Source organism: Sebastes fasciatus, chromosome 2 (genome assembly GCF_043250625.1).
Source record: "Sebastes fasciatus isolate fSebFas1 chromosome 2, fSebFas1.pri, whole genome shotgun sequence".
Lineage (NCBI taxonomy): Eukaryota > Metazoa > Chordata > Actinopteri > Perciformes > Sebastidae > Sebastes > Sebastes fasciatus.
This window is the reverse complement of record NC_133796.1, coordinates 1,579,528-1,604,435: the sequence shown is the minus strand read 5'-3', so window position 1 is coordinate 1,604,435 and position 24,908 is coordinate 1,579,528. Positions and strand designations below refer to the sequence as shown.

At 48.7% G+C, this 24,908-nt stretch overlaps 1 protein-coding gene across 10 annotated transcripts in view; it reads right to left on the bottom strand.

The window, feature by feature from the left end:
- Positions 1–24,908, bottom strand: part of vps13c (vacuolar protein sorting 13 homolog C) — a 79,833-nt gene that overhangs the window by 10,367 nt on the left and 44,558 nt on the right. For 9 of the 10 annotated variants that reach the window (XM_074657165.1, XM_074657156.1, XM_074657175.1 and 6 more), the window contains 28 exons: positions 24,669–24,902; positions 24,443–24,574; positions 24,094–24,183; positions 23,853–24,008; positions 22,046–22,310; positions 21,360–21,520; positions 21,140–21,261; positions 20,713–21,010; positions 20,229–20,618; positions 19,973–20,077; positions 15,621–15,776; positions 15,399–15,524; positions 15,188–15,321; positions 14,912–15,038; positions 13,731–13,966; positions 13,482–13,626; positions 13,222–13,362; positions 13,044–13,125; positions 12,822–12,891; positions 4,672–4,783; positions 4,469–4,582; positions 4,100–4,230; positions 3,842–3,923; positions 3,633–3,746; positions 2,371–2,446; positions 1,941–2,104; positions 1,404–1,449; positions 247–370 (listed from right to left, as the gene is read on the bottom strand). In XM_074657165.1, coding sequence (XP_074513266.1) covers positions 247–370; positions 1,404–1,449; positions 1,941–2,104; positions 2,371–2,446; positions 3,633–3,746; positions 3,842–3,923; positions 4,100–4,230; positions 4,469–4,582; positions 4,672–4,783; positions 12,822–12,891; positions 13,044–13,125; positions 13,222–13,362; positions 13,482–13,626; positions 13,731–13,966; positions 14,912–15,038; positions 15,188–15,321; positions 15,399–15,524; positions 15,621–15,776; positions 19,973–20,077; positions 20,229–20,618; positions 20,713–21,010; positions 21,140–21,261; positions 21,360–21,520; positions 22,046–22,310; positions 23,853–24,008; positions 24,094–24,183; positions 24,443–24,574; positions 24,669–24,902 — 4,133 coding nt within the window. Of the gene's footprint in view, positions 1–246; positions 371–1,403; positions 1,450–1,940; positions 2,105–2,370; positions 2,447–3,632; positions 3,747–3,841; positions 3,924–4,099; positions 4,231–4,468; positions 4,583–4,671; positions 4,784–12,821; positions 12,892–13,043; positions 13,126–13,221; positions 13,413–13,481; positions 13,627–13,730; positions 13,967–14,911; positions 15,039–15,187; positions 15,322–15,398; positions 15,525–15,620; positions 15,777–19,972; positions 20,078–20,228; positions 20,619–20,712; positions 21,011–21,139; positions 21,262–21,359; positions 21,521–22,045; positions 22,311–23,852; positions 24,009–24,093; positions 24,184–24,442; positions 24,575–24,668; positions 24,903–24,908 lie in introns of those variants that run through there. The other variant, XM_074657209.1, reaches the window with a different exon arrangement.

The following is a 24,908-nucleotide window of genomic DNA, read 5'->3' as shown; positions in this document are numbered from 1 at the left end:
GTTTAATGTGAAATACTCACACACCAAAACCACAAGAAAAAGAACAACAGAACTCCAGGAAACGACGACACGAGACAGAAAAAACAAAAGCAGAAAAATGTGTAAATTAGTGAGCAGACAGAAGAACAGAGGAGACAGCGAACACGTTGTGAAGCACACAGACAACACAGGAAGTTCATTAAGCAACCAGACCAGACTATCTGAGAGGAACCAAAGAGCACATGTTGTTGTGACGGCGTCGCGTACCTCTGGATGCCCTGGAAGGTGCTGCTCGCCATGTCCACGATGCCGCCCGTCGGCCGAGCGACCACGCCCACCAAACCTTTCCCGATGCCCTTAAAGAAACCCGCTGCTCCCTCCTTCTTCGCTCCTACAGACACACAGAATAAACACCGGTACAGGAGATTCTACTGCGGCTCTACTGCAGCTAGAAATTATATATCTGTTTAACGCCACTCATTTATTTAACGCATCAACACGACTTGTGATTTTTAGGTTGTAGCGGCTCAGTTTTAAAGTTAGAGTGAAGATACTGGTATCATCTGAAATTATGAAACCTGATGAATCCATCGGTACCAACCATGTCAGACTAGCTGGTCATGAAGGAGGTAAAATAACGCTCCAAACTTACGCTAAATTTTGGCGAGGAAAAACTGTCATGTCCATTTTCAAAGAGTGAGGGTGTGAGGGCTTTTGTCCAAAAAAACGTCAGAAAATGTTTAAAAATGTCCGAAGAAAGTCTGAAAAATGTCCAAAATAAAAGTAAAAAAAACAAGCCAGACAATGTAAGAGCGTTATTTCACCTCCTTCATGACAGGCTAGTATTTTTAGGACTTTTTTTCTGATATTTTTTCAGAATTGTTTTGTCATTTTTTTTGGACAAAAGCCCTCACACATTCACACATCTGGAGGTCAGAGGTCAAGGGACCCCTTTGAAAATGACCTTGACAGTTTTTCCTTTCCAACATTTAGTGTCAGTTTGGAGCGTTATTTAACCTCCTTCATGACCAGCTAGTCTGACATGGTTGGTACCGATGGATTCATCAGGTTTATAGTTTACTATGATACCAGGATCTTCACTCTACAACCTAAAAATAGTGTTAATGCGTTAAAGAAATTAGTGCTGTTAAAACAAATGAGTGTTATTATCACGTTAACTTTGACAGCTCTAATATTAACTGTAAATAAAAATATGAACAGAAGTTATTATTGTGTTATTTATGACAGGAAATGAGGGAGAGAGATGATCATAGTTCCATCCCTGTTTACTGTGACGTCCTTCTGACAGCTGCTTTTCAACCTCATTCATTATTAATAACACTGTAAATGTTCCAGCTGTGTGAACTAGAACTCTGACGCGGCCTGATGACAACTACGTTTATGTCTTATGAGAGAAAACTCACCCTCCATCGGTTTGGTGACGATGCCTGTAACTCCGCCCATCACGCCCTGCGGAGACACACAGTGTTACTGACCTCACATCAGCTGACCAGGGGAGGCGGACAGAACCGGACGAACAGAACCGGAAGAGCAGAACAGGGGGAACAGAACAGGAGGGACAGAACCGGAGGAACAGAACAGGGGGAACAGAACAGGAGGGACAGAACCGGAAGAACAGAACAGGGGGAACAGAAAAGGAGGGACAGAACCGGAGGAACAGAACCAGAAGAACAGAACAGGGGGAACAGAACCGGAGGAACAGAACAGGGGGAACAGAACAGGAGGGACAGAACCGGAGGAACAGAACCAGAAGAACAGAACAGGGGGAACAGAACCGGAGGAACAGAACAGGAGGAACAGAACAGGAGGAACAGAACAGGAGGAACAGGACCGGAGGAACAGGACAGGAGGAACAGAACAGGAGGAACAGAACAGGGGTAACAGGACCGGAGGAACAGAACCGGAGGAACAGAACCGTGTCAACGGGACGTCTCTCTGACCTTCAGCAGTCCTTTTCCTCCTTTAGCCAGACTCTCTCCGAAGTCTCTGGGCGGTCGGTTCATCTCCTCTCGCCGCTTCTGTTGGTACTCTTTGTCCATGGTGATGGCCGCCAGCCCTTTACCCACTGAACCCGTGATCCTGGAGACCACACCGGCGGCGCCACCTGGAGGACGAAACAGTGAGCTGCTCCGTTACAGTTTCCACAACTCAAAGAAGTGATTAACAGTCCTGAAATATTAAAAGAAGAAGAAGAAGCAGTGACTCCTCCGTCGGCACATGAACTACTGGAGACTTTCAGACACAGAGCAGCAGGCTCTAGTTCAGGTTCTGGTACAGGTTCAGGCTCTGGTTCAGGTTCTGGTTCAGGTTCTGGTTCAGGTTCTGGTTCTGGTTCAGGTTCTGGTACAGGTTCAGGTTCTGGTTCCTTACCGACAGTGTGACCCAGCAGGCTGCGGACTCCGATCGCAAAACCTTCCGCAAACTCCTCTGGACCCTGAACGGCCCCCTGACGAGAACACACAGAGCAGTCAGCGTGTTAGAGCAGAAACCGAGACCGGGACCAGGACTCGAGTCAGTCCAGGTCCAATTTATTACACACAATATTTGACTTGAAACTAGAGCTGGAGATAATATCACGTTAAAGCAAACTTGCTTTAATGCCACAAATTCTTTTAACGCAACTTGTGATTTTTAGGTTGTAGCGGCTCAGTTTAAAAGCTAGAGTGAAGATCCTGTTATGTTAAATAACGCTCCAAACAAGGGGTCCCTTGACCTCTGACCTCCAGATATGTGAACGTGTGAGGGCTTTTGTTCAAAAAGTCAGAAAAATGTCAAAAAAGTCCCAAATAGTCTGAAAAATGTCAGAAAAATACGTCAGAAAAATGTTTAAAAAAGTTAAAAAAAAGTTCCAAATAAAAAATAAAAAAGTCAGAATATTATCCAATAAAAAGTCTGAAAAATACTAGATATCATGAAGGAGGTTAAATAACGCTCCAAACTTACTTGTCGAGGAAAAACTGTCATGTTCAAAGGGGTCCCTTGACCTCTGACCTCCAGATCAGTGAATGTAAATGGGTTCTATGGGTACCCACGAGTCTCCCCTTTACAGACATGCCCACTTTATGATCATCACATGCAGTTTGGGGCAAGTCATAGTCAAGTCAGCACACTGACACACTGACAGCTGTTGTTGCCTGTTGGGCTGCAGTTTGCCATGTTATGATCTGAGCATATTGTTTTATGCTAAATGCAGTACCTGTGAGGGTTTCTGGATCAATATCTGTCATTGATCTGTGTTGTTCATTGATTTACAATAATAAATATAAACATACATTTACATTAAGCAGCATATTTGTCCACTCCCATGTTGATAAGAGGATTAAATACTGGACTAATCTCCTTTAAGGTTCATTTAGAACAGATGAAACATGTGAGATTGATCAAGATTAAATATTTGAATTGATTGACAGCCCTGATCCAGTTAACGGTGAAGGAGACGTTCACGTGAAATAACAGAAGCTTGTTGTCATGGTGACGACTGGCAGAGCTAACAGCCTTTCAGTCACTGTTTTGTTCCATAAGAAGTTACTGAGGGGGAACATAAAGATCTCTGAGGTCAGTTTCAGATTCTGGCGTGTTCTGGACGTAAACTGTCACGTTGTGCTGAAAATGTTTTGTGTGTGTTGTGATACCTGGAAAGGTTCGTAGAAGAAGGCCTCCACTCCCTCAGACAGACCTCGGATCAGTCCAAACGGGTTTCCCAGGACGTCCAGACCCAGAACCAGAACATACATCTGCTTCAGGAACTGCAGCCACAAACAAACACCAAACATCAGAGAGAGACAGGTCCAACACAGGAAGGAAGAAGAAGACTTTGGGGTTACGATGACCTCCACGTTACCTGTTCAGAGTAGTGTCGGACCACCGCCCACATCAGCTTCTCTCTGCGGTAAAACTGGTACTTCACCTCGAAGAAGGCCAGTCTGACAGAGAGGACCACAAACAACACATTCAACCAGGCGGGACGACTTTAACTAATGACTCCTCTTCCTGTGGCTGCAGACGTCACACTGATGACAGAGCAGCATCTCTACGGCCCAGAATGCATCTCTCTACAACAAAAAAACAACACTGTGAGATGCAGCAGGAAGCGTCTTACTTGAAGATGAGGTCATCGACGTCAGTCAGCGTGGCTCCGATGCTTTTCAGCAACAGGTTGAAGGACTGAATGGCCTCCGTCTCCTGAGCCGAGTCCTCGCCGCTGGAGCCCAGAGACAAGCTGAGATGGAGCTGAAATATTAAATATAACAACAGAGACAAGCTGAGATGGAGCTGAGTTTTAAGATTTTTCACCAAGTTGCTGGTGTACGATTAATAATTTTAATAATAAATAAAAATTCTAAAAACAAAAAGAGAAACTTTAATCAACACAACCTGAACATGTTTTCAGTTCTACTGACCACCAGAGGAAGTTCAAACCCTGCAGAATGACTCCCAGAGGAAGTTTAAACCCTGCAGGTGAGCTCACCTTGATGGGCGAGATGTGGAAATGTTCGAAGAAGCTGAGTCCTGACGTGTCGGTGAGTGACGCCTCCATCAGCTCCGTCTGCAGCAGCTGCAGGTCTTTCTCCAGCAGCCGTGACTGAAACACAACGTGTCCCACATTTAACCCTCTGTGTGCTGTTCATGCGTGTCAGGGAGTTGAACCATCAACCTGCTGCCTCGCCTTACCTTCTGTCCGTCGGCCTGGGGGTCAGCGGCAGGTGTGAACAGAGCCAAGATGGCCGCCAGGAAACCCTGATCGATCTTCACCGCCATCTCCTGAACCAGAGCCATGAAGTACCTGAAGAACACACCGACACGGACAATTCATCACACCGCCACAGATCATACATCAGACCAGACATCAGACCGCCACAGATCATACATCAGACCAGACATCAGACCGCCACAGACCATACATCAGACCGCCACAGACCATACATCAGACCGCCACAGACCATACATCAGACCGCCACAGACCATACATCAGACCGCCACAGACAAATACATCCGACCGACACGGACCATACATCAGACCGCCACAGACCATACATCAGACCGCCACAGACAAATACATCCGACCGACACGGACCAGACATCAGACCGCCACAGACCATACATCAGACCGCCACAGACCAGACATCAGACCGCCACAGACCATACATCAGACCGCCACGGACCATACATCAGACCGCCACAGACAAATACATCCGACCGACACGGACCATACATCAGACCGCCACAGACCATACATCAGACCGACACGGACCATACATCAGACCGACACAGACCATACATCAGACCGACACGGACCATACATCAGACCGACACGGACCATACATCAGACCGCCACAGACAAATACATCCGACCGACACGGACCATACATCAGACCGCCACAGACAAATACAAACGACCGACACGGACCATACATCAGACCGCCACAGACCATACATCAGACCGACACGGACCATATACATCAGACCGCCACGGACCATACATCAGACCGCCACAGACCATACATCAGACCGACACGGACCATACATCAGACCGCCACAGACCATACATCAGACCGACACGGACCATATACATCAGACCGCCACGGACCATACATCAGACCGCCACGGACAAATACATCAGACCGCCACGGACCATACATCAGACCGCCACAGACAAATACATCAGACCGCCACAGACCATACATCAGACCGCCACAGACAAATACATCAGACCGCCACGGACCATACATCAGACCGCCACAGACAAATACATCAGACCGCCACAGACCATACATCAGACCGAAACGGACCATACATCAGACCGCCACAGACCATACATCACACCGCCACAGACCATACATCAGACCGCCACAGACCATACATCACACCGCCACAGACCATACATCAGACCGCCACAGACCATACATCAGACCGAAACGGACCATACATCAGACCGCCACAGACCATACATCACACCGCCACGGACCATACATCACACCGCCACGGACCATACATCAGACCGCCACGGACCATACATCAGACCGCCACGGACAAATACATCAGACCGCCACAGACCAGACATCACACCGCCACTGACCATACATCAGACTGCCACTGACCATACATCAGACCGCCACAGACCACACATCAGACCGCCACAGACCATACATCAGACCGCCACAGACCATACCTCAGACCGCCACAGACCATACCTCAGACCGCCACAGACCATACATCAGACCGACACAGACCATACATCAGACTGCTATGGACCATACATCACACCGCCACTGACCATACATCACACCGCCACGGACCATACATCAGACCGACACGGACCATACATCACACCGCCACAGACCATACATCAGACCGCCATAGACCATACATCACACCGCCACAGACCATACATCAGACCGCCACAGACCATACATCAGACCGAAACGGACCATACATCAGACCGCCACAGACCATACATCACACCGCCACAGACCATACATCAGACCGCCACAGACCAGACATCACACCGCCACGGACCATACATCACACCGCCACGGACCATACATCAGACCGCCACAGACCACACATCAGACCGCCACAGACCATACATCAGACCGCCACAGACCATACCTCAGACCGCCACAGACCATACCTCAGACCGCCACAGACCATACATCAGACCGACACAGACCATACATCAGACTGCTATGGACCATACATCACACCGCCACTGACCATACATCAGACTGCCATGTACATTAAACTGGTTTATATACAAGTTAAACTGGTTTACCTTCACGTTAAACTGGTTTATCTTCATGTTAAACTGGTTTATATTCAAATTAAACTGGTTTATCTTCACGTTAAACTGGTTTATCTCCAAATTAAACTGGTTTATCTCCACATTAAACTGGTTTATCTTTATGTTAAACTGGTTTATCTTTATGTTAAACTGGTTTACCTTCACATTAAACTGGTTTACCTCCACGTTAAACTGGTTTATCTTCACGTTAAACTGGTTTACCTCCACATTAAACAGGTTTATCTTCAAGTTAAACTGGTTCTATTTCGTTCTTCCTGACTGCCAGAGGCAGTGTTTAACACTGGATGTTATCCATCTCGCGCACGCGCAGGTCGAGTATTTAATATCAACAAAGTCACATGTGACCTGGGATGACGTAGTTTATATAAGCCCACGTCATCATCAGATATGTCCCTTAAATCTTCTCGCGGCAGGTAATCCGCGAATGCAGGTTGAGTAAAAGAGATAAGCCGTTGACTTTTCGCTGGAAGCCCTGCAACCGCATGGTTGGAGCTACGGTTTCGTCCTCCAAGGGCTGCGATTAGTTAATCACGGCTACACTCTAACACTTTAGACGCTGTAACACCGGTGTTTTCGCCGGTTCAATTCAGCGAGGCTAACGACAGGTGAGCTAGGATCACAAGGTGAGTATATCCTCCCGTCGTTAGAGTTTAAGTTACGTTTGTTGATAGGAGTCTGTTTTCGGTCTCCTTTATTGTTTATGGCCGCCGAGCTAAGTGTTTGCGCTACAGTATCGGCGAGCCTCCGTCGGACAACGAGCCGTTGGGCTGTTGTCGGCTAATTCATTTCCTTTTACAGTGTGTGTTGCTCAGCAGCGAGTGATTTCGCTCGTTAAAGCAGACATCTCCTTTGTTGATAGATAGAGCGACCGCTCCCCAGTAAGTGATTTCGCTTGTGGGTTAACTTATTTTGTGGCTGCTGTTAAAGGGGAAGTTATTATCTTCCCTGTCTTTGTATAATAAACAGTCCTAGTTCAAAGCTAGTGTCTAGTTACTGAGACAGTTTCCTGTTAAGCAACTTGATGTAATTTTTTCTCTCTGTTACTAGAGAGTGCTTTCACTCCAGTGTAACCAATGAGTTGCATAACAAAGTAAACACATTATATAAGTAAGATAAATACATTATTTAATTAAATATAAGAGTATAAAATTCATACTACGAATTATTATAAATATCAGCAGCACCATGTTAGGTGAGCATGTTTGCCGTGCCTGCATGGCTCCACTGCTAGCTACTGATGGCCATGATGAATGCCCCACATGCCTCGGTGTTGTACACCTGAGGGAGGGGCTGTCCGACAGTCAGTGCATGAATTGTAGTTTTATGCCACGGGAGCTGAAGATAGCTCGATTAGCTGAGCTAGAAGAGCAGCTCGAGTGCCAGTTGCCCCTATCGGGTGTACCTTCACGGAGTGGGCGGAGACGCGCCCCACCTGAGGGGGCCCCACCTACAAAAAAGGCACGGAAAGTGGACTGTTTGGCAACTAAGGTCGACACGCTAACATCAGAGTTTGCTGAGATTAAAGCGCTGCTCCTTAACCTTCAGCCAGGCAGGGTGAACGCAACCCAGCCTACCCCACCGGGATGGGATGAGGATGCCCTGTCTACGAGGGCTTCCTGTAGCCAGTTCTGTGAGGACCGGCCTGGACAGGGAGAGCTAGTAGCCTCCTCCCACGCTTCTGACACCTGTTCCCAGCAGTCAGGAAGTGGGTCCAGGGCAGGCTCAGAGTCTGCTCCAGCGACAGTTAAGCCAGTGGTCCGTATGGCTCTGGCACGCTTAGGCGTGGATGAGGCCCCGACTGCGGGCACCTCATCCAGTGCATTTTTTAGGTGGGCCCCGCCCCTGGCGGGTTTCTCTGTTCCACCCTCCCAGCCATACACTGAGGAGCTCCACAAATGCTGGCCAGACCCGAAATCGCTTTCCCACCACACCACTGACGGCAGGGCCTTAGCTTCAATGCAGAACGCTGACACTTACGGACTGGGTAAGATGCCAGCAGTGGAGCCATCTATTGCCGCCCTTATTGTGTCTCCCAATGAGGTCTTGAGGCCTGATGCTCGCTGTCCCAGGCCCCAGTGTCGCATCACAGACGACTTTCTAGTCAAGGCTTATGAAACAGCGGCACGCATGGGCCGTCTTGGAAACTCTCTTTCCCACCTGATACTATCCTTGTCCCAGTCCCTGCAAACTGCTGGCGTGGATGCTTCCGTCCAGAGCCTCAGTGATGCATCCCTGCAGGCGTTCGGTCTTATCACAAGGGAGCTTGGCAGACTACTGTCGACCCTTACGCTGACTCGCCGGCAGGTATGGCTGGCCCAATCTCCGCTTTCGGAGCCGGGCCGGAGGGCCCTCCGCACTCTCCCCGTGGCTCCGGGGGAGCTGTTTGGCCCAGCAGCACAGCAGGCCTTGGAGCGTGGAATCCAGGCGAACCAGACTCGGCAGCAGTTTGCTAGCTTCCGGGAACCTACGCCTTTATGGCGACAGCGGCCCCCACAGGGTGGTGGTACCAGTCGCCCTCGGCTTCCAGCTCGTCCTGATACGTACCCGAGGACCTCGCAGGCTCCGGCACGGCCGGTGCCTCAAGCGAGAAGGGGTCGGGAGTCAGGGTATCGCCCCCCCAGGTACCCAAAGGGCCAGAGGGGAAGATCCTGATGCCCCGGGGCCGGCAGTCGGACGCTTCTCCCAGCAGCAACTCAGCTGCTGGGAAAGCAGCACTTCAGACCCTTGGGTGGTGGCTACGCTTTCCCAAGGGTACAATCTCCAATTCCGACGCCGGCCCCCAGTTTTCAGTGGGATCAGACTGTCCACGGTCAGAGATCCCACAAAGTCCCAGGCACTCAGACAAGAAGTAGCCACCCTCCTGGGGAAGGGTGCCATCGAAGAGCTGGGGCTAGAGACACAGCAAGGTGGGTTTTACTCAGTTTATTTTCTGATTCCAAAGAGAGAGGGTGGGTTTCGCCCTATACTGGACTTACGAGGGCTGAACACATTTCTGAAGGTGTTGCCCTTCCACATGCTGAGTACAGCAGATGTGCTCCAAAACGTGACACGGCACAGTTGGTTCACATCCATCGATTTAAAGGACGCATACTTTCACGTCCCAATAGCACTACCTCACAGGCAGTACCTGCGCTTCGCATTCGAAGGCAAGGCCTTCCAATTCAAGGTGCTCCCATTTGGTCTTTCCTTTGCCCCACGGGTCTTCACAAGGTGCATGAGGGCGGCACTCGCCCCGATGCAAGCCAGGGGGATGCTTATCCTCCCATACCTGGACGATTGGCTAATTTGTGCTCTGACCAGGGAACAGGCAGAACGGGACACTGCGTCCCTTCTGCATCACATGACGAGGTTGGGCCTTACCGTCAACCATGCCAAGAGTTGTCTCATACCCAGCCAAAGGGTAGTGTTCATTGGTTTAACTCTGGACTCCCGCCATATGCTGGCCTTCCCAACACCAAGACGAGTAAACACCATACTCCAGCTCCTCCTCCGGTTCCGGAAGAACAGGAGGTTGAGGTACAGCCTGTTTCTCAGGCTGTTAGGTATGTTGACGTCAGTAACATCAGTAGTGCCACTGGGCCTCCTGTACTTACGGCCATTCCAAATTTGGATCAATGGTCTCCAATTAGATCCAAAGTCCCACAGATCCAAGAGAGTCAGGGTGTCCTGCCGATGCCTCCTTGCTTTGCGGCCATGGAGAGCCGGGGCATATCTGGCCAGGGGCATCTCATTGGGTTCGATTCCCTCACGTCGCGAGGTGGTGGTGACCGATGCTTCGCCCTCCGGCTGGGGGGCAGTATGGCAGCACAGAGCGATAAGGGGGCTCTGGACAGCACAGGAAGCGGCGGAGCACATAAATGTGCTCGAGCTCCGTGCTATATATTTGGCACTTCGCAAATTCCTACCACATTTGAGAGGCAGGCATGTTATTGTACGGTCCGACAACAAGTCAGCTGTCTACCATGTGAACCGGCAAGGGGGCACCAGATCACCCCGGTTGCTACAGGTGGCACGGAGACTTCTGGTATGGGCTTTCCCTTGTTTTTCCAGCCTCAGGGCCATGTATCTGCCAGGGCCACAGAATGTGGTGGCAGACTTTCTCTCCCGCCAGAAACCCCCTGCGGGCGAGTGGAGGCTCCACCCAGAGGTGGTAGAGGAGATATGGCGCAAATATGGCGCAGCAGAGGTGGACCTGTTTGCCTCAGAAGCCTCAACGCACTGCCCTCTTTGGTTCTCCCTGACGGAGACAGCAAGCCCGTTGGGACAGGATGCCCTGGCACACCCATGGCCAGATTGCCTCCTCTATGCCTTCCCACCATTCCCACTGATAGCAGTAACGCTACACAGAATACAGCACGGCAACAACAGACTCCTGTTGGTCGCCCCAAACTGGCCGGGGAGACCCTGGTTTCCGGGGATGCACAGGCTTCTGGACGGAGTTCCATGGTGCCTGCCCAAGAGGCAAGACTTGCTCTCACAACTGGGGGGCCGCATCTGGCATCCGAACCCGGATCGCCTACAGCTTTGGGTATGGCCCCTGAGGAGCCGGACCCACTCCTAAGGGTATGTGACCGGGCGGTAATTCAAACCATTTCTGACTCAAGAGCACCCTCCACCAGGGCACTGTATGCCAACAGGTGGAAAATATTCTCAGAGTGGTGTAAAGTGCATGAGGAGGTACCTCAGAGTGCCTCTGTGCCAATAATACTGAGTTTTTTGCAGTCTTTGCTGGAGAAGAAACTCTCTCCTTCTACCTTGAAGGTTTATGTAGCTGCTATTTCAGCCGGGCATGTCAGAGTGGATAACCAGACCGTGGGGTCTCACACTCTGGTGACCCGATTTCTTAAAGGAGCCCAGCGGCGGAACCCCCCGCAGGCTGTCAAGGTTCCCTCGTGGGAACTGCATCTGGTGCTAGAAGCCCTTTGTCTCCCCCCCCTTCGAGCCTCTGGAGCAGTCGGGGCTGGAGTGGTCTTCAGTAAAGGTTGCTTTCCTTTTGGCGATGGCATCAGCAAAACGTGTGAGTGAACTTCACGCCTTGTCAGTGAGTGAAACGTGTATTCGCTGGAACTCAGATGGCATAGGGGTAGCACTTTGGCCTAACCCATCATTTTTCCCGAAGAGGTTGGCTCCGACCCACTCTAATCAGGTCATTGAGCTGGCAGCTTATGACCCTTCATGCCTACAGGGGGAAGATGCTAAGTCAGCGGAACTGCTCTGCCCAGTGAGGGCCTTAAGGCATTATATACAGGTGACTGCGAGCTTTCGCCGCTCTGATAGTCTGTTTGTCTGCTATGGGGGCCATAGGAAAGGGCACACCCTGTCCAAGCAGAGGCTTTCCAGGTGGATTGTTCAGGCCATTGAGGAAGCATACAGGTCAAAAGGACTGCCTTTACCTCTTAATATCAGAGGCCACTCCACCAGGAGTGTCTCCACTTCCTGGGCAGCGCTACGGGGGATCCCCCTAAGTGATATCTGCGCTGCGGCCAGCTGGGCTACTCCATGCACCTTTGCCCGTTTTTACAGGGTCAATGTTGCTGCTCCCCATGCAATAGCATCGGTGGTCTTTCAGGAATCCACAGGCCGTTCCCGGTGAGGTGGGTTTTCCTCGTGACTACGTTGGTAGTAGTCATCCAGTGTTAAACACTGCCTCTGGCAGTCAGGAAGAACGAAATAGAACGATAGTTACGTATGTAACTACGGTTCTATGAGTTCTGGATGACTGCCAGAGTTGGCTGTCACTCGGAATCTTGGCGAGAAGATTCTGGAGGGACATATCTGATGATGACGTGGGCTTATATAAACTACGTCATCCCAGGTCACATGTGACTTTGTTGATATTAAATACTCGACCTGCGCGTGCGCGAGATGGATAACATCCAGTGTTAAACACTGCCTCTGGCAGTCATCCAGAACTCATAGAACCGTAGTTACATACGTAACTATCGTTTATCTTCACGTTAAACTGGTTTATATTCAAATTAAACTGGTTTATCTTCACGTTAAACTGGTTGTTACTCACTTGAACTGCATGACGCTGCTGTGCTGGTTGAACCTGGTGATGACGGACATGTCGATGAACGGCTTCGGCTCTGTGGAGGCAACGAAGATTGAACGTAAATGTTATCAAAGATGAACTTTTAGCTACTGGAGCTATAAACAGAGGAGCTCTTTAAGGTAAAGGATCAACAGAGAACAGGTGAGCGGGTTACATTAAAGATGTACAGTAAGTGAGATGATCCACCTGAGTCCAGAGCGATGGATTTGGGAGGAGGAACAGGATGGAAGACGATGGGGAAGATCGCACCTGGCAGCTGGTTATCCACCTGCACACAGAAACCACGTTGGTCATACAGGTGAGTGTGTGTTCAGGTGTGTGAGTGTGTGTGTGCTCAGGTGTGTGTGCTCAGGTGTGTGTTTACCTGCAGCCAGTGCAGCTGCGCCCTCAGGCAGCGCTGGTGCGGGGACTGTTTGAACTCCACCTGGATCCCAGACAGGAAGTTCCTCCTCACCGGGCAGGAATACGGCTGACGCATCATCATGATGGCTCCGTTGAGGTTGACCTGACGACCGGTGACATCACACACTCTCACTCAGCTCATTGGACTGAAATCTAATAATCTGTCGGTTAGTCTGTGTGTGTGTGTGTGTGTGTGTGTGTGTGTGTGTGTTGACCTCTGACCTCCAGGTTGGTCTCCAGTTTGACCCAGCCCCCCGCGGTCTTCCCGTTCAGCTGGCTCTGGTAGGTTTTCTCCAGCAGGTTGATGTTCTTCTGACTGAACGACTTCCAGCGGTTCTTTGGCTTCATCTCCCAAACCACACCTGAACTGTAACACACACACACACACACACACAGAATCACACCTGCACTCCTCGCTAACCCCCCTTATCTCCGTGGTCACCCCGCCCCCCTCTGTGATGATGCATTTACCTGGTGATGCCGATGTAAGCGATCTCCTGCCGGTTGCTGTTGTTGATCAGCGACAGTCCGAGGTTCTGCAGCGACACCTTCACTTCCTGTTCGAACTGTTCGAGCTCCTCGGCCTGGCGGGCCTTCGTCACCACGGCGACGTCCTCGGTGAACAGCAGCACCCGCTGGCGTCCGTCCAGGAAGGAGACCCAGTGGACCTGAGACAGGCTGTCGTAGGAGAACTGTCCCACCTCGTCCTGTAAAGACCAGACGGGGGCCGACGGTCAGCCTGTGTTTCTGTCTTTATGGGGACCCTGTAACGACTGGTCCCCACAAACCATTTAAACCAGTTTAGAGGCTGTGTTCTCGCTAACGCCGCTCCCTCTCTTCATTCACTCTATAGCTTTGTATTACTTTAACACATATTGCGATTTTTAGGTTGTAGTGGGTTCAGTTTTTAAAGCTAGAGTGAAGATACTGGTATCATAGTTAACTATAAAACCTGATGAATCCATCGGTACCAACCATGACATAGTGAAGGAGGTTAAATAATGCTCAAAACTTAACGCTAACTTTTGGGAAGGAAAAAATGTCATGGCCATTTTCAAAGGGGTCCCTTGACCTCTGACCTCCAGATATGTGAATGCGTGAGGGCTTTTGTCCAAAAAAAAGTCTGAAAAATGTTTAAAAATGTCCAAAAAGAAAAGTCTGAAAAAAGTCTGAAAAATACTATCTTGTCATGAAGGAGGTTAAATAATGCTCAAAACTTACACTAAATTGTGTTGAGTAAAAACTGTCATATCCATTTGCAAAGGGGTCCCTTGACCTCTGACCTCCAGATGTGTGAATGTAAATGGGTTCTATGGGTACCCACGAGTCTCCCCTTTACAGACATGCCCACTTTATGATCATCACATGCAGTTTGGGGCAAGTCATAGTCAAGTCAGCACACTGACACACTGACAGCTGTTGTTGCCTGTTGGGCTGCAGTTTCACATGTTATGATGTTATTGATCTGTGTTGTTAATTGATTTACAATAATAAATATATACATACATTTACATAAAGTAGCATATTAGTCCACTCCCATGTTGATAAGAGGATTAAATACTGGACTAATCTCCTTTAAGGTTCATTTAGAACAGATGAAATTAAACTTTTGAATGTTTTTTTTATTAACGGACAGAATGAAGCCCACAGACCTTCAGCAGGTCCAGCTCTCCAGAATGTTCCATGCAGCTCCAGCTGAGCGTCCGGACGCCCGCCGGGTCGTCCCACGCAAACCGCCGAGCCTCGCTGGGTTTCAGCTCGTGAACCGTCGTTGAGCCGCTGAGAGAGCGAACAGTTAGGTTCTCATTAAACTATCAGAAACCTTCTAAACTAATTTAACCAAAATAAAATGTGAGTGTGTTTTATCATGTTGCTGTGTGTGTGTGTGTGTGTGTGTGTGTGTGTGTGTGTGTGTGTTGACCTCTGACCTCTGCCTGTAGCTGATGGTGACCCAGGGAGTGTGGTTGAGCAGCAGGGCCGGAGCTGCTCCTTCATAGTAATCAATGAAGCTGATGATGGTCGAGAGGTCGGACATGTTGACGTCCACGATGATCCCGCCGCACTGAAAACACACAGTTCAATAAAAACAGGCTCTGAAACGTACGACACTCACTCAGAGTGATCAGCCGAGACACTGACCATGTCCAGGCTCAGCAGGGTGCCGTTGTCCTGCCGGTTAAAGTAGAAGAACTTGGAGGTGGATTCGGATCCGACCACACGGACGCACAGCTTCCCCGAGCCGTTCTCCGGCCACAGAGGGAGGCACTGCAACACACAACAACAACAGCTAGATGACAACACGGCTACTCCGGGGACGCTAACTAACACACCGTCTCTGTCTGGGGACACCCAGACACTCACCTCGGTGGAGGAGATGTAGTGCCACCTGGTGGAGTCGTGGCCAGTGACTTCTCCCACCTCCAGCTCGTACGAAGACTTGTTCACCAGAGTGTAGAACGGACTCATGGTGACGATCCGGGTCAGGTTGAAGCTGCTCATCTGGATGCTAACGCCCACCTGGACACACGGACAGGAAGGAGGAAGAATCAAACTACGGCTGCAGTGACTTGTTTGCTCCATAAAAGATACAAGAAAATAGTGAAAACACGTTCATAACAACTATAACTATAACTATAACTATAACTATAACCAGACTGGACTTAATGTAAAACTACATTTAACAGCTTTTATTGGCTTCAATCACTGAACTCAACCGACGGGCCTTTAAAACTCAGCAAAGATGAGAAATGCTATGGAATGATTTATCTAAACCCGTCTGAACAGGATCTGAAATTAACTTTTTATTTTAAACAAATTTTTTTTTATCTGCAACTTTTGAAATCTCTGCGCAAATGAAGGAATAATATTTTAGATCTGTTGTCATTCAATGTTTGATATATTTAACATAAAAAGCATTATATACACGGTAAAATACAGTGTTCAAATTACACTATGGAGGGAGGGTAGCCTACTATACACTGTACTGTACTTTGTTTTTGTCATCTATAGTGGTTATTTACATAAACACACAATTTAAATGATTTTAATTATTTAAATATTTGCTTTGATTAAAAAAAATCTTGGTAAGTTGTTATGAAGTTAAACAGGTCATAATTCTCTCTCTAATATCTATTTTATATTGATGTGAAAACATCTCCTTCAAACAACTGGATTTATTCAAGTTTCTCACCAAAAACTACATTTTACCAGATTACATTTGAACGCACCATGATAACGTTGTAAATTAGATTCACCCAATAGTCATTTTTACTGAGCCGACTTTGAACGCCTCATAATAATAACTCAATGGCACCTCCGTTAACGTTGGTATCTCCGTTATTTAACCAGTCAGGACCGTGCTGCTAACGGCTGTTAACAGCTAAAGTTACTAACTCTCCTCCTGCTGATTTAAACACAGGTTTGTTGTTCACAGCGTCACTTTATCAGGGAGAAATAGGATGAACCCCCTCAGGTTTAGTAGCACCATGATGTTGAGTGCTTTTTTTCTCTTCACCGTGTCTCTGGTCCAAAACAAACTGAAACATGATACAGCGTGCGTATGAGTCATTGTGCAGCGTAACTGTGGGAAAGCATCAATAAGAGGAATCGATGGTCTTTAGTAAGAGAACCTTGAGTTGAGATTGTTTAATCTGATTTAAAGGTCACATATTATACTCCATTTAAACTAGTTATTATAGGTCTCAGACACCTCCAAACCATGTCTCTGAAGTTTTTTTTTCAAAAAAACAATCAGATCATGCATTCCAGCATGTCTCTATAACCTCTGTTTCAGCCCATTTCCAAAAGTGCTGATTTCTGTGTCTGTAGCTCTGTAGGTCTCATATTATGCTCATTTCCAGGTTCATAGATGTATTTTAATGTTGCACTAGAACATGTTTACATGCTGCAATGTTCAAAAAACTCTTTATTCTTCTCATACTGCAGCCTGAGTCTGCCTGCCTCAGAGCCTAATTCAGCCTCTGTCTGAAAACCCCTGATTCACAGCCTGTCTCCTCCCACTCTGCTCTGATTGGTCAGCGTTTTCTGTCAATCAAACGTCCTCAACAACACAGCGTCACCCTCCCCCTCCCTCCCGGAGAAGCTCTGGAGAGAGAGGAGCTAGAATAAAGTTTATAAACCACTTTAAAGTTTATAAACCAGAAACTTCACCCAGCGCACGTTACCGGAGGAATCTGATCAGAAATCGGCGACACATGATGAACATCTGCGGTCCAGATTCCAGGTTTTCCTGACGGTTTCTCTCAGGTAAATAATGCTGTTTATATCTCTGTTAGTTAGCTCAGTGTTTACCTCATGCATCAACTCTGTAAACCGTAAACATACACTCTGTTTTACGTTTGTCTTTACAGATCCATCTGTGAGAAATGACCGACAGAATCATCCCAGAGGAGAGCAGACAGCTGAGAGCAGACAGCTGAGAGCAGACAGCTGAGAGCAGATAGCTGAGAGCAGATAGCTGAGAGCAGACAGCTGAGAGCAGACAGCTGAGAGCAGATAGCTGAGAGCAGATAGCTGAGAGCAGATAGCTGTGAGCAGATAGCTGAGAGCAGATAGCTGAGAGCAGACAGCTGAGAGCAGACAGCTGAGAGCAGACAGCTGAAAGCAGATAGCTGAGAGCAGACAGCTGAGAGCAGATAGCTGAGAGCAGACAGCTGAAAGCAGATAGCTGAGAGCAGATAGCTGAGAGCAGACAGCTGAGAGCAGACAGCTGAGAGCAGACAGCTGAGAGCAGATAGCTGTGAGCAGATAGCTGTGAGCAGACAGCTGAGAGCAGACAGCTGAGAGCAGACAGCTGAGAGCAGATAGCTGTGAGCAGATAGCTGAGAGCAGATAGCTGAGAGCAGATAGCTGTGAGCAGATAGCTGAGAGCAGATAGCTGTGAGCAGATAGCTGAGAGCAAATAGCTGAGAGCAGATAGCTGAGAGCAGATAGCTGTGAGCAGATAGCTGAGAGCAGATAGCTGTGAGCAGATAGCTGTGAGCAGATAGCTGAGAGCAGATAGCTGTGAGCAGATAGCTGTGAGCAGATAGCTGTGAGCAGATAGCTGAGAGCAGATAGCTGTGAGCAGATAGCTGAGAGCAGATAGCTGTGAGCAGATAGCTGAGAGCAGATAGCTGTGAGCAGATAGCTGAGAGCAGATAGCTGTGAGCAGATAGCTGAGAGCAGATAGCTGTGAGCAGATAGCTGTGAGCAGATAGCTGAGAGCAGATAGCTGTGAGCAGATAGCTGAGAGCAGATAGCTGAGAGCAGACAGCTGTGAGCAGATAGCTGTGAGCAGATAGCTGAGAGCAGATAGCTGAGAGCAGATAGCTGTGAGCAGATAGCTGAGAGCAGACAGCTGAGAGCAGATAGCTGAGAGCAGATAGCTGAGAGCAGATAGCTGTGAGCAGATAGCTGAGAGCAGACAGCTGAGAGCAGATAGCTGAGAGCAGACAGCTGAGAGCAGACAGAGGAGAGCAGATAGCTGAGAGCAGACAGCTGAGAGCAGACAGCTGAGAGCAGATAGCTGAGAGCAGATAGCTGTGAGCAGATAGCTGAGAGCAGACAGCTGAGAGCAGACAGCTGAGAGCAGATAGCTGAGAGCAGACAGCTGAGAGCAGACAGCTGAGAGCAGACAGCTGAGAGCAGATGGCTGAGAGCAGACAGCTGAGAGCAGACAGCTGAGAGCAGATAGCTGAGAGCAGACAGCTGAGAGCAGACAGCTGAGAGCAGACAGCTGAGAGCAGATGGCTCTGTTTACATGGAGATACAGAGCTAACCCGGTAGCATGTAGCTAACCCGTTAGCATGTTGCTAACGGGTTAGCTACATGCTACCGCTATGACACGGTGTGTAAACACAGCGACCATCAGGGTGGAAAATAGAAGATGTGAAACAGTAGTCAGTTCATTATTTCTGCTAAAAGATAAATGTATGGAAGATCAGAGTAATGGTATATTATTTACAGTAGTAGCTGTCTCTGTGTTACCATGACTACAGACCACCGGAGCTTAGCTTACCATAGTTTACCGGAGCTGAAGACTTTCTCCTGTACCATGTTAACATAACTAACTAACAGGTGAGATGATTACAAATGCTGTGAATAATTAATATTGTCATCTGTCTACTCAAATAAAGTTTGACTGTGAAACAGAAATGTGTTGTGTTGCTTACAGTCACTATTTACTACCTGTACTCTGCTACATGCATGACATCAAATATATATAATATATAAATATCATCTGTTTAAACAGTGTAATTACATAAAGCCTTTGTGAAAGAACATGTTATATTTAGATGATGGGAGTACATGAAGCCTGTTCTGCTGGTTCTTGCAGACTTTGCTCAAGTTCGGTTGAGGAGGAGAGACAGTGACGCGCTGTGGGGCGGGGTCAGCTACTGAAGGTTCTCTCTGGTTCGACCAGGAAACCCTTATATGGCTAATTCTCTAATGACGTCAGAAGAAAAGAAAAGCTGCGCAGCGTTGTTTCGACACCCATTTCCGGACAAACGGAGCAGGAGAAAAAGAGAGAGGATGGTCTTTTATGATACTATGGTGACTTGTAGACACACTGGGGACAGATATTGATGTTTAAAAGACATGGAAAAGTGCATTTTGCATAATAGGTGACCTTTAATCTAATCTGAACATGTCACTGAAAACAAACACAACATGAGCAGCATCAGAGACGCTGAGTCAGCCTTTTTAGTTACCAGGAAGTCCATGTTGTTGGCGGGACAGCGAACGCAGCCGTAACTTCCTACGGTGTCCAGAGAGAACCCGTCAGACCAGGAGCTGGTGGAGACGCACAGCTGGAGCTGCAACAAACAACAACAACACACTGAACTACCAGATGTTCTGGACCAGAATGGAAATCTGTAGATGGTGACCTGAGTTTGTCCTGAGGGTGGCGCTGGAGGAAAGGTTTATCCTCTGGAGAGCAGGACAGCGTTTAGGAGTTATTCTCACCTTGCTCTTGCTGAAGAGGTTCTTCTTCCTGAAGGAGAACAGGACGATGTCCCGGAAGTCGGCGGGGTGTTTGACGCTGACGTCCTCGGCTCTGTACTGCAGCACCCGAGACGTCTTGTTGATGATCCAGTACGGGCTGAAGAGCGACAGCAGCAGGCGGCCCGGCGTCTTCGTCACATGAACGCCCACGTCCACCGTCATGCTGGCGTCCGAGTCGCAGGTGAGGCACATGGCCAAGAACTCGGGCATTTCCTGTTGGACGCGGACGTGTCCGTGCCAGTCGCGGCCCTGATACCTCATCAGCACCAACGACATGATCTCACCAGAGACACGAGCGTTCAGGAGGTCAGACGTGTTGCCTTCCTGAAGCTCGTAGGAGTCCGCTGAGCTCTGAGGAGGAGAGACCACATCAGACCACATCAGACCACATCAGATTACAGGACTGGATTTCTGATATAAAGACCTTTTACTACTTCTGTCGTACCTCCATCATGTAGCGGACGGTGTAAGGCAGCAGGTTGCGCAGCGTGGCCACAGGGTGGAGGTGGATGACGTAGGCGGGGTCCCAGTCCTCCTCTCCGTGATTGGCGATGTGTCGCAGGTCGTCGGGGACGGCCAGCGTGCTGACCATCAGCGGCAGCAAGCTGCTGTCACTCGCCGGACACTGCAGCACCGAACGCACCTCCGAGCTGCGGTGCACCTGCTCCTTCCACGCCACGCAGGTGGACGACGGTCCGTACTGACTGTCCAGGCAACCCGCCGGACGCACAAACAGCTGACATCTGGGGGGGGGGGCATAAAACCGGCACGGTCAACATCTCCTGAACACCTACAAAGACCAACTGACAGCTCTGCAGACAAGCCGTCTCCTTTCACAGGACGACTGGACATGAGAGGCGATGTGATGCTACCTGTATGTTTCTAAGGCGATCTGAAACTCCTTCTCGGGTTCGGCCTGTCCGACGCTCTGCAGGCTCCTGGACGTCGGACAGTACTTCAGGATGGTGAACGGCACCGAGAAGTGATTCTTTATCTGAAAACACAAACGAAAAGTGAAGCTGTTGGTTCCTCAACGTGTTCAGACGTGGTCAGAGAAGTGTGTGTGCGGTCAGGTGTTTGTGTGATTCAGACCTGCAGCGGCGAGCGGACAGTGATGACCTTGTTGCCCTCGGCGGCGTCGATCTGCAGCAGCACAGAAACCGCCTCCTGCAGCATCGGACCTCGGATGTTGTAGAGACGGCGACCCGGCTTGTCCACGGCGATGTTGGAGATCTCGCTGTATCCGGAGGGAACTGTGGGTTCAGAAACACGTCAGCCATCTTTAATCTTTATTCACACACCGACAGTTTTATTTAATGGACTGATTGACCCACGAACAGCCAGGCGACCACGCAAGGAGCTGGCCAACCATCAGGAGCAATATGCTATCGGAACAGCTCTACTTGGTAGGCTGAGCTTCTGATGTCCATGATCCGACTTTAAGGTGCCTCCTATAAAATTATAAATGGGCACGCTCCTTCCTACTTCCTACTTCCTTATCGAGCCCCCTCTCCTCTGGAATAACCTCCCTATGGACATCAGACAGTCTGATTCTGTGGAGGTCTTTAAATCCGAACTCAAAACCCATCTTTTTGGACCTAACTTTCAAATAGATAGTTATTCTTTTATTATTCAGCTGGTGGGTCGGTCTCAGTCTCAATGTATAATTTAAGCCTAGTAGTCCTGTTCCTCACATACTGTACGTAGTAGGCAGAAATGAATGTTGGTGTGACTGTAGGACTGAGATTGTGGTGAAAGTGAAAGTGAGGCGTTCTGACCGATGGTGAGGTTGAACAGGCAGCTCTCTTGGCGCTGCAGAGCCGACAGATTGCCCCGTGACGACGGTTCGAACATGGAGTGCTCCAGGTCCATGCTCTGATCCGTCGACAGCTCGTGTAGCTTCCCCTGCGCCGCTGAACCAACCGGCCTCAGGTTGGCGCTGTGCTGCACGATGAGAGGAATCCCGAGAGAGTTTCTGATGGTGAAGGGGGCCTTCTCCTTCAGAGAGTAGTCGAAGGTGGAGGCTGTGCCCTCTGAGAACGCCTGACCAAAACACAGCAGTGATAAATTAGTAAGGTTTATCTATAACTGGATATTCAGTCTTTGAATGAACACAATGATTTAAGCCTCAGAAGGTTTATAGTTCATGTTCTTAAAGGGACAGTGTGTAGGATGTGGTGACATCTAGTGGTGTGGTTGCAGATTGCAACCAACTGAGTACCGCTCCGCTCTGTCCTCCCTCTCAAAGACTGTGGTAGCGTGAGCCGCAGAGTGTTAAACCGTGGTAACGCCGTTGGCCTCACTCAGAGGCCATCCATACCATAATAACACTACTTTACCGAAGTTAGACGGCAGCTGCCGGTACCACGGTTTAGCGAAGCCCCCAAGACCTGCACAGGGCTTTGAAGCAAATTTTCGTAGACACTAAATAGACACTAGATAGTGATGGAAGACGATGGAAGTGATGTGTCGTACCTTGCTGAGGTTATAGAAGACATTATGTACCTTGCTGAGGTTATAGAAGATGTTATGTACCTTGCTGAGGTTGTAGAAGACGTTATGTACCTTGCTGAGGTTATAGAAGATGTTATGTACCTTGCTGAGGTTGTAGAAGACGTTATGTACCTTGCCAAGGTTGTAGAAGATGTTATGTACCTTGCTGAGGTTATAGAAGATGTTATGTACCTTGCTGAGGTTATAGAAGATGTTATGTACCTTGTTGAGGTTATAGAAGACGTTATGTACCTTGCTGAGGTTGTAGAAGATGTTATGTACCTTGCTGAGGTTGTAGAAGACGTTATGTACCTTGCTGAGGTTATAGAAGATGTTATGTACCTTGCTGAGGTTGTAGAAGACGTTATGTACCTTGCCAAGGTTGTAGAAGATGTTATGTACCTTGCTGAGGTTATAGAAGATGTTATGTACCTTGCTGAGGTTGTAGAAGACATTATGTACCTTGCTGAGGTTGTAGAAGACATTATGTACCTTGCTGAGGTTGTAGAAGATGTTATGTACCTTGCTGAGGTTGTAGAAGACGTTATGTACCTTGCTGAGGTTATAGAAGATGTTATGTACCTTGCCGAGGTTGTAGAAGATGTTATGTACCTTGCTGAGGTTGTAGAAGACATTATGTACCTTGCTGAGGTTGTAGAAGATGTTATGTACCTTGCTGAGGTTGTAGAAGACATTATGTACCTTGCTGAGGTTGTAGAAGACATTATGTACCTTGCTGAGGTTGTAGAAGATGTTATGTACCTTGCTGAGGTTGTAGAAGACGTTATGTACCTTGCTGAGGTTGTAGAAGATGTTATGTACCTTGCTGAGGTTGTAGAAGATGTTATGTACCTTGCCGAGGTTGTAGAAGATGTTATGTACCTTGCTGAGGTTATAGAAGACGTTGTGTACCTTGCTGAGGTTATAGAAGATGTTATGTACCTTGCTGAGGTTGTAGAAGACGTTATGTACCTTGCTGAGGTTGTAGAAGACGTTATGTACCTTGCTGAGGTTGTAGAAGACGTTATGTACCTTGCTGAGGTTATAGAAGATGTTATGTACCTTGCTGAGGTTATAGACGATGTTATGTACCTTGCTGAGGTTGTAGAAGACGTTGAGGCTGCACTGGGAGACGGTGATGTTCATGGTGTCTTTGGAGCAGATGTTGATGGCCGTGCGAGGTTCACGCAGAATGACGAAGTCGTCTCCGTGAACGGGACTCTTGTCCTGGACCGGGCTGTTCTTCATCTGCAGGAACAAACACAACGACTTTGAATATATGTATGTCTGAAATGAGCTGTATAAATAAACATGGTAGAAACAGCAGATTTACCTCCAGCTCCAGGTTCCATCTGCGTCTGCCGCCGTTGACTCGTTCGATCAGAGGCTCCCACACCGCATGGACCTCATTAAAGTAGTTCACCTGTAGACACACGGCAGGCGTCAACGTTATACAGCAGACATGATAATGAAACATCAGTATGGTGGACAGGCTTGTTGTTCTAGTCAGCAGCTGCAGCAATAACGTCTATTATCCTCCTTTAATTCATCAGAAACTGGTCAGTGTGAGTTCAGGTTCAGGTGTGAAGGACTGGTTCAGGTTCAGGTTCAGGTTCAGGTTCAGGTTCAGGTGTAAAGGACTGATTCAGGTTCAGGTTCAGATGTGAAGGATCAGTTCTCACCTCCAGCGTCATGTCGGCTCTGAGCTGCAGCAGAGACGACCAGTTTTTGGCCGATCCATTGAAGGAGGACTCGGCCAGCAGCAGAGGGACGGTCCGATGACCCAACCCGGACTCCAGAGTCACCTGGACCACCTGTTGGGGGGGACAGTACCTCGTCAACAGGAACCACATCTGATCTTGTGAAGTTTCAGAATAAAATCTTCTTTGAGTAGCTGAAATGTCGTACCTTGACCTCGGCGGTAAAGCTCTCGCCGTCGTTGCGCCCATCCTGCTCTCTGAAGCTCTCGGTGACCTCTGTGGCCTGGTCCACTCCCAGGAACCAGTAGTTACCGCCGTAGATGTTCATGACCGAACAGAGGTTGCCGACGTCCATCTTCGCCGCCGGACTCTGCTCTTCGTGCTGCTTCGCCGTCATGGCGGCTGTTATTGTCTTCACTGTGTTGAGGATGAACGGAGAGATCTGGAG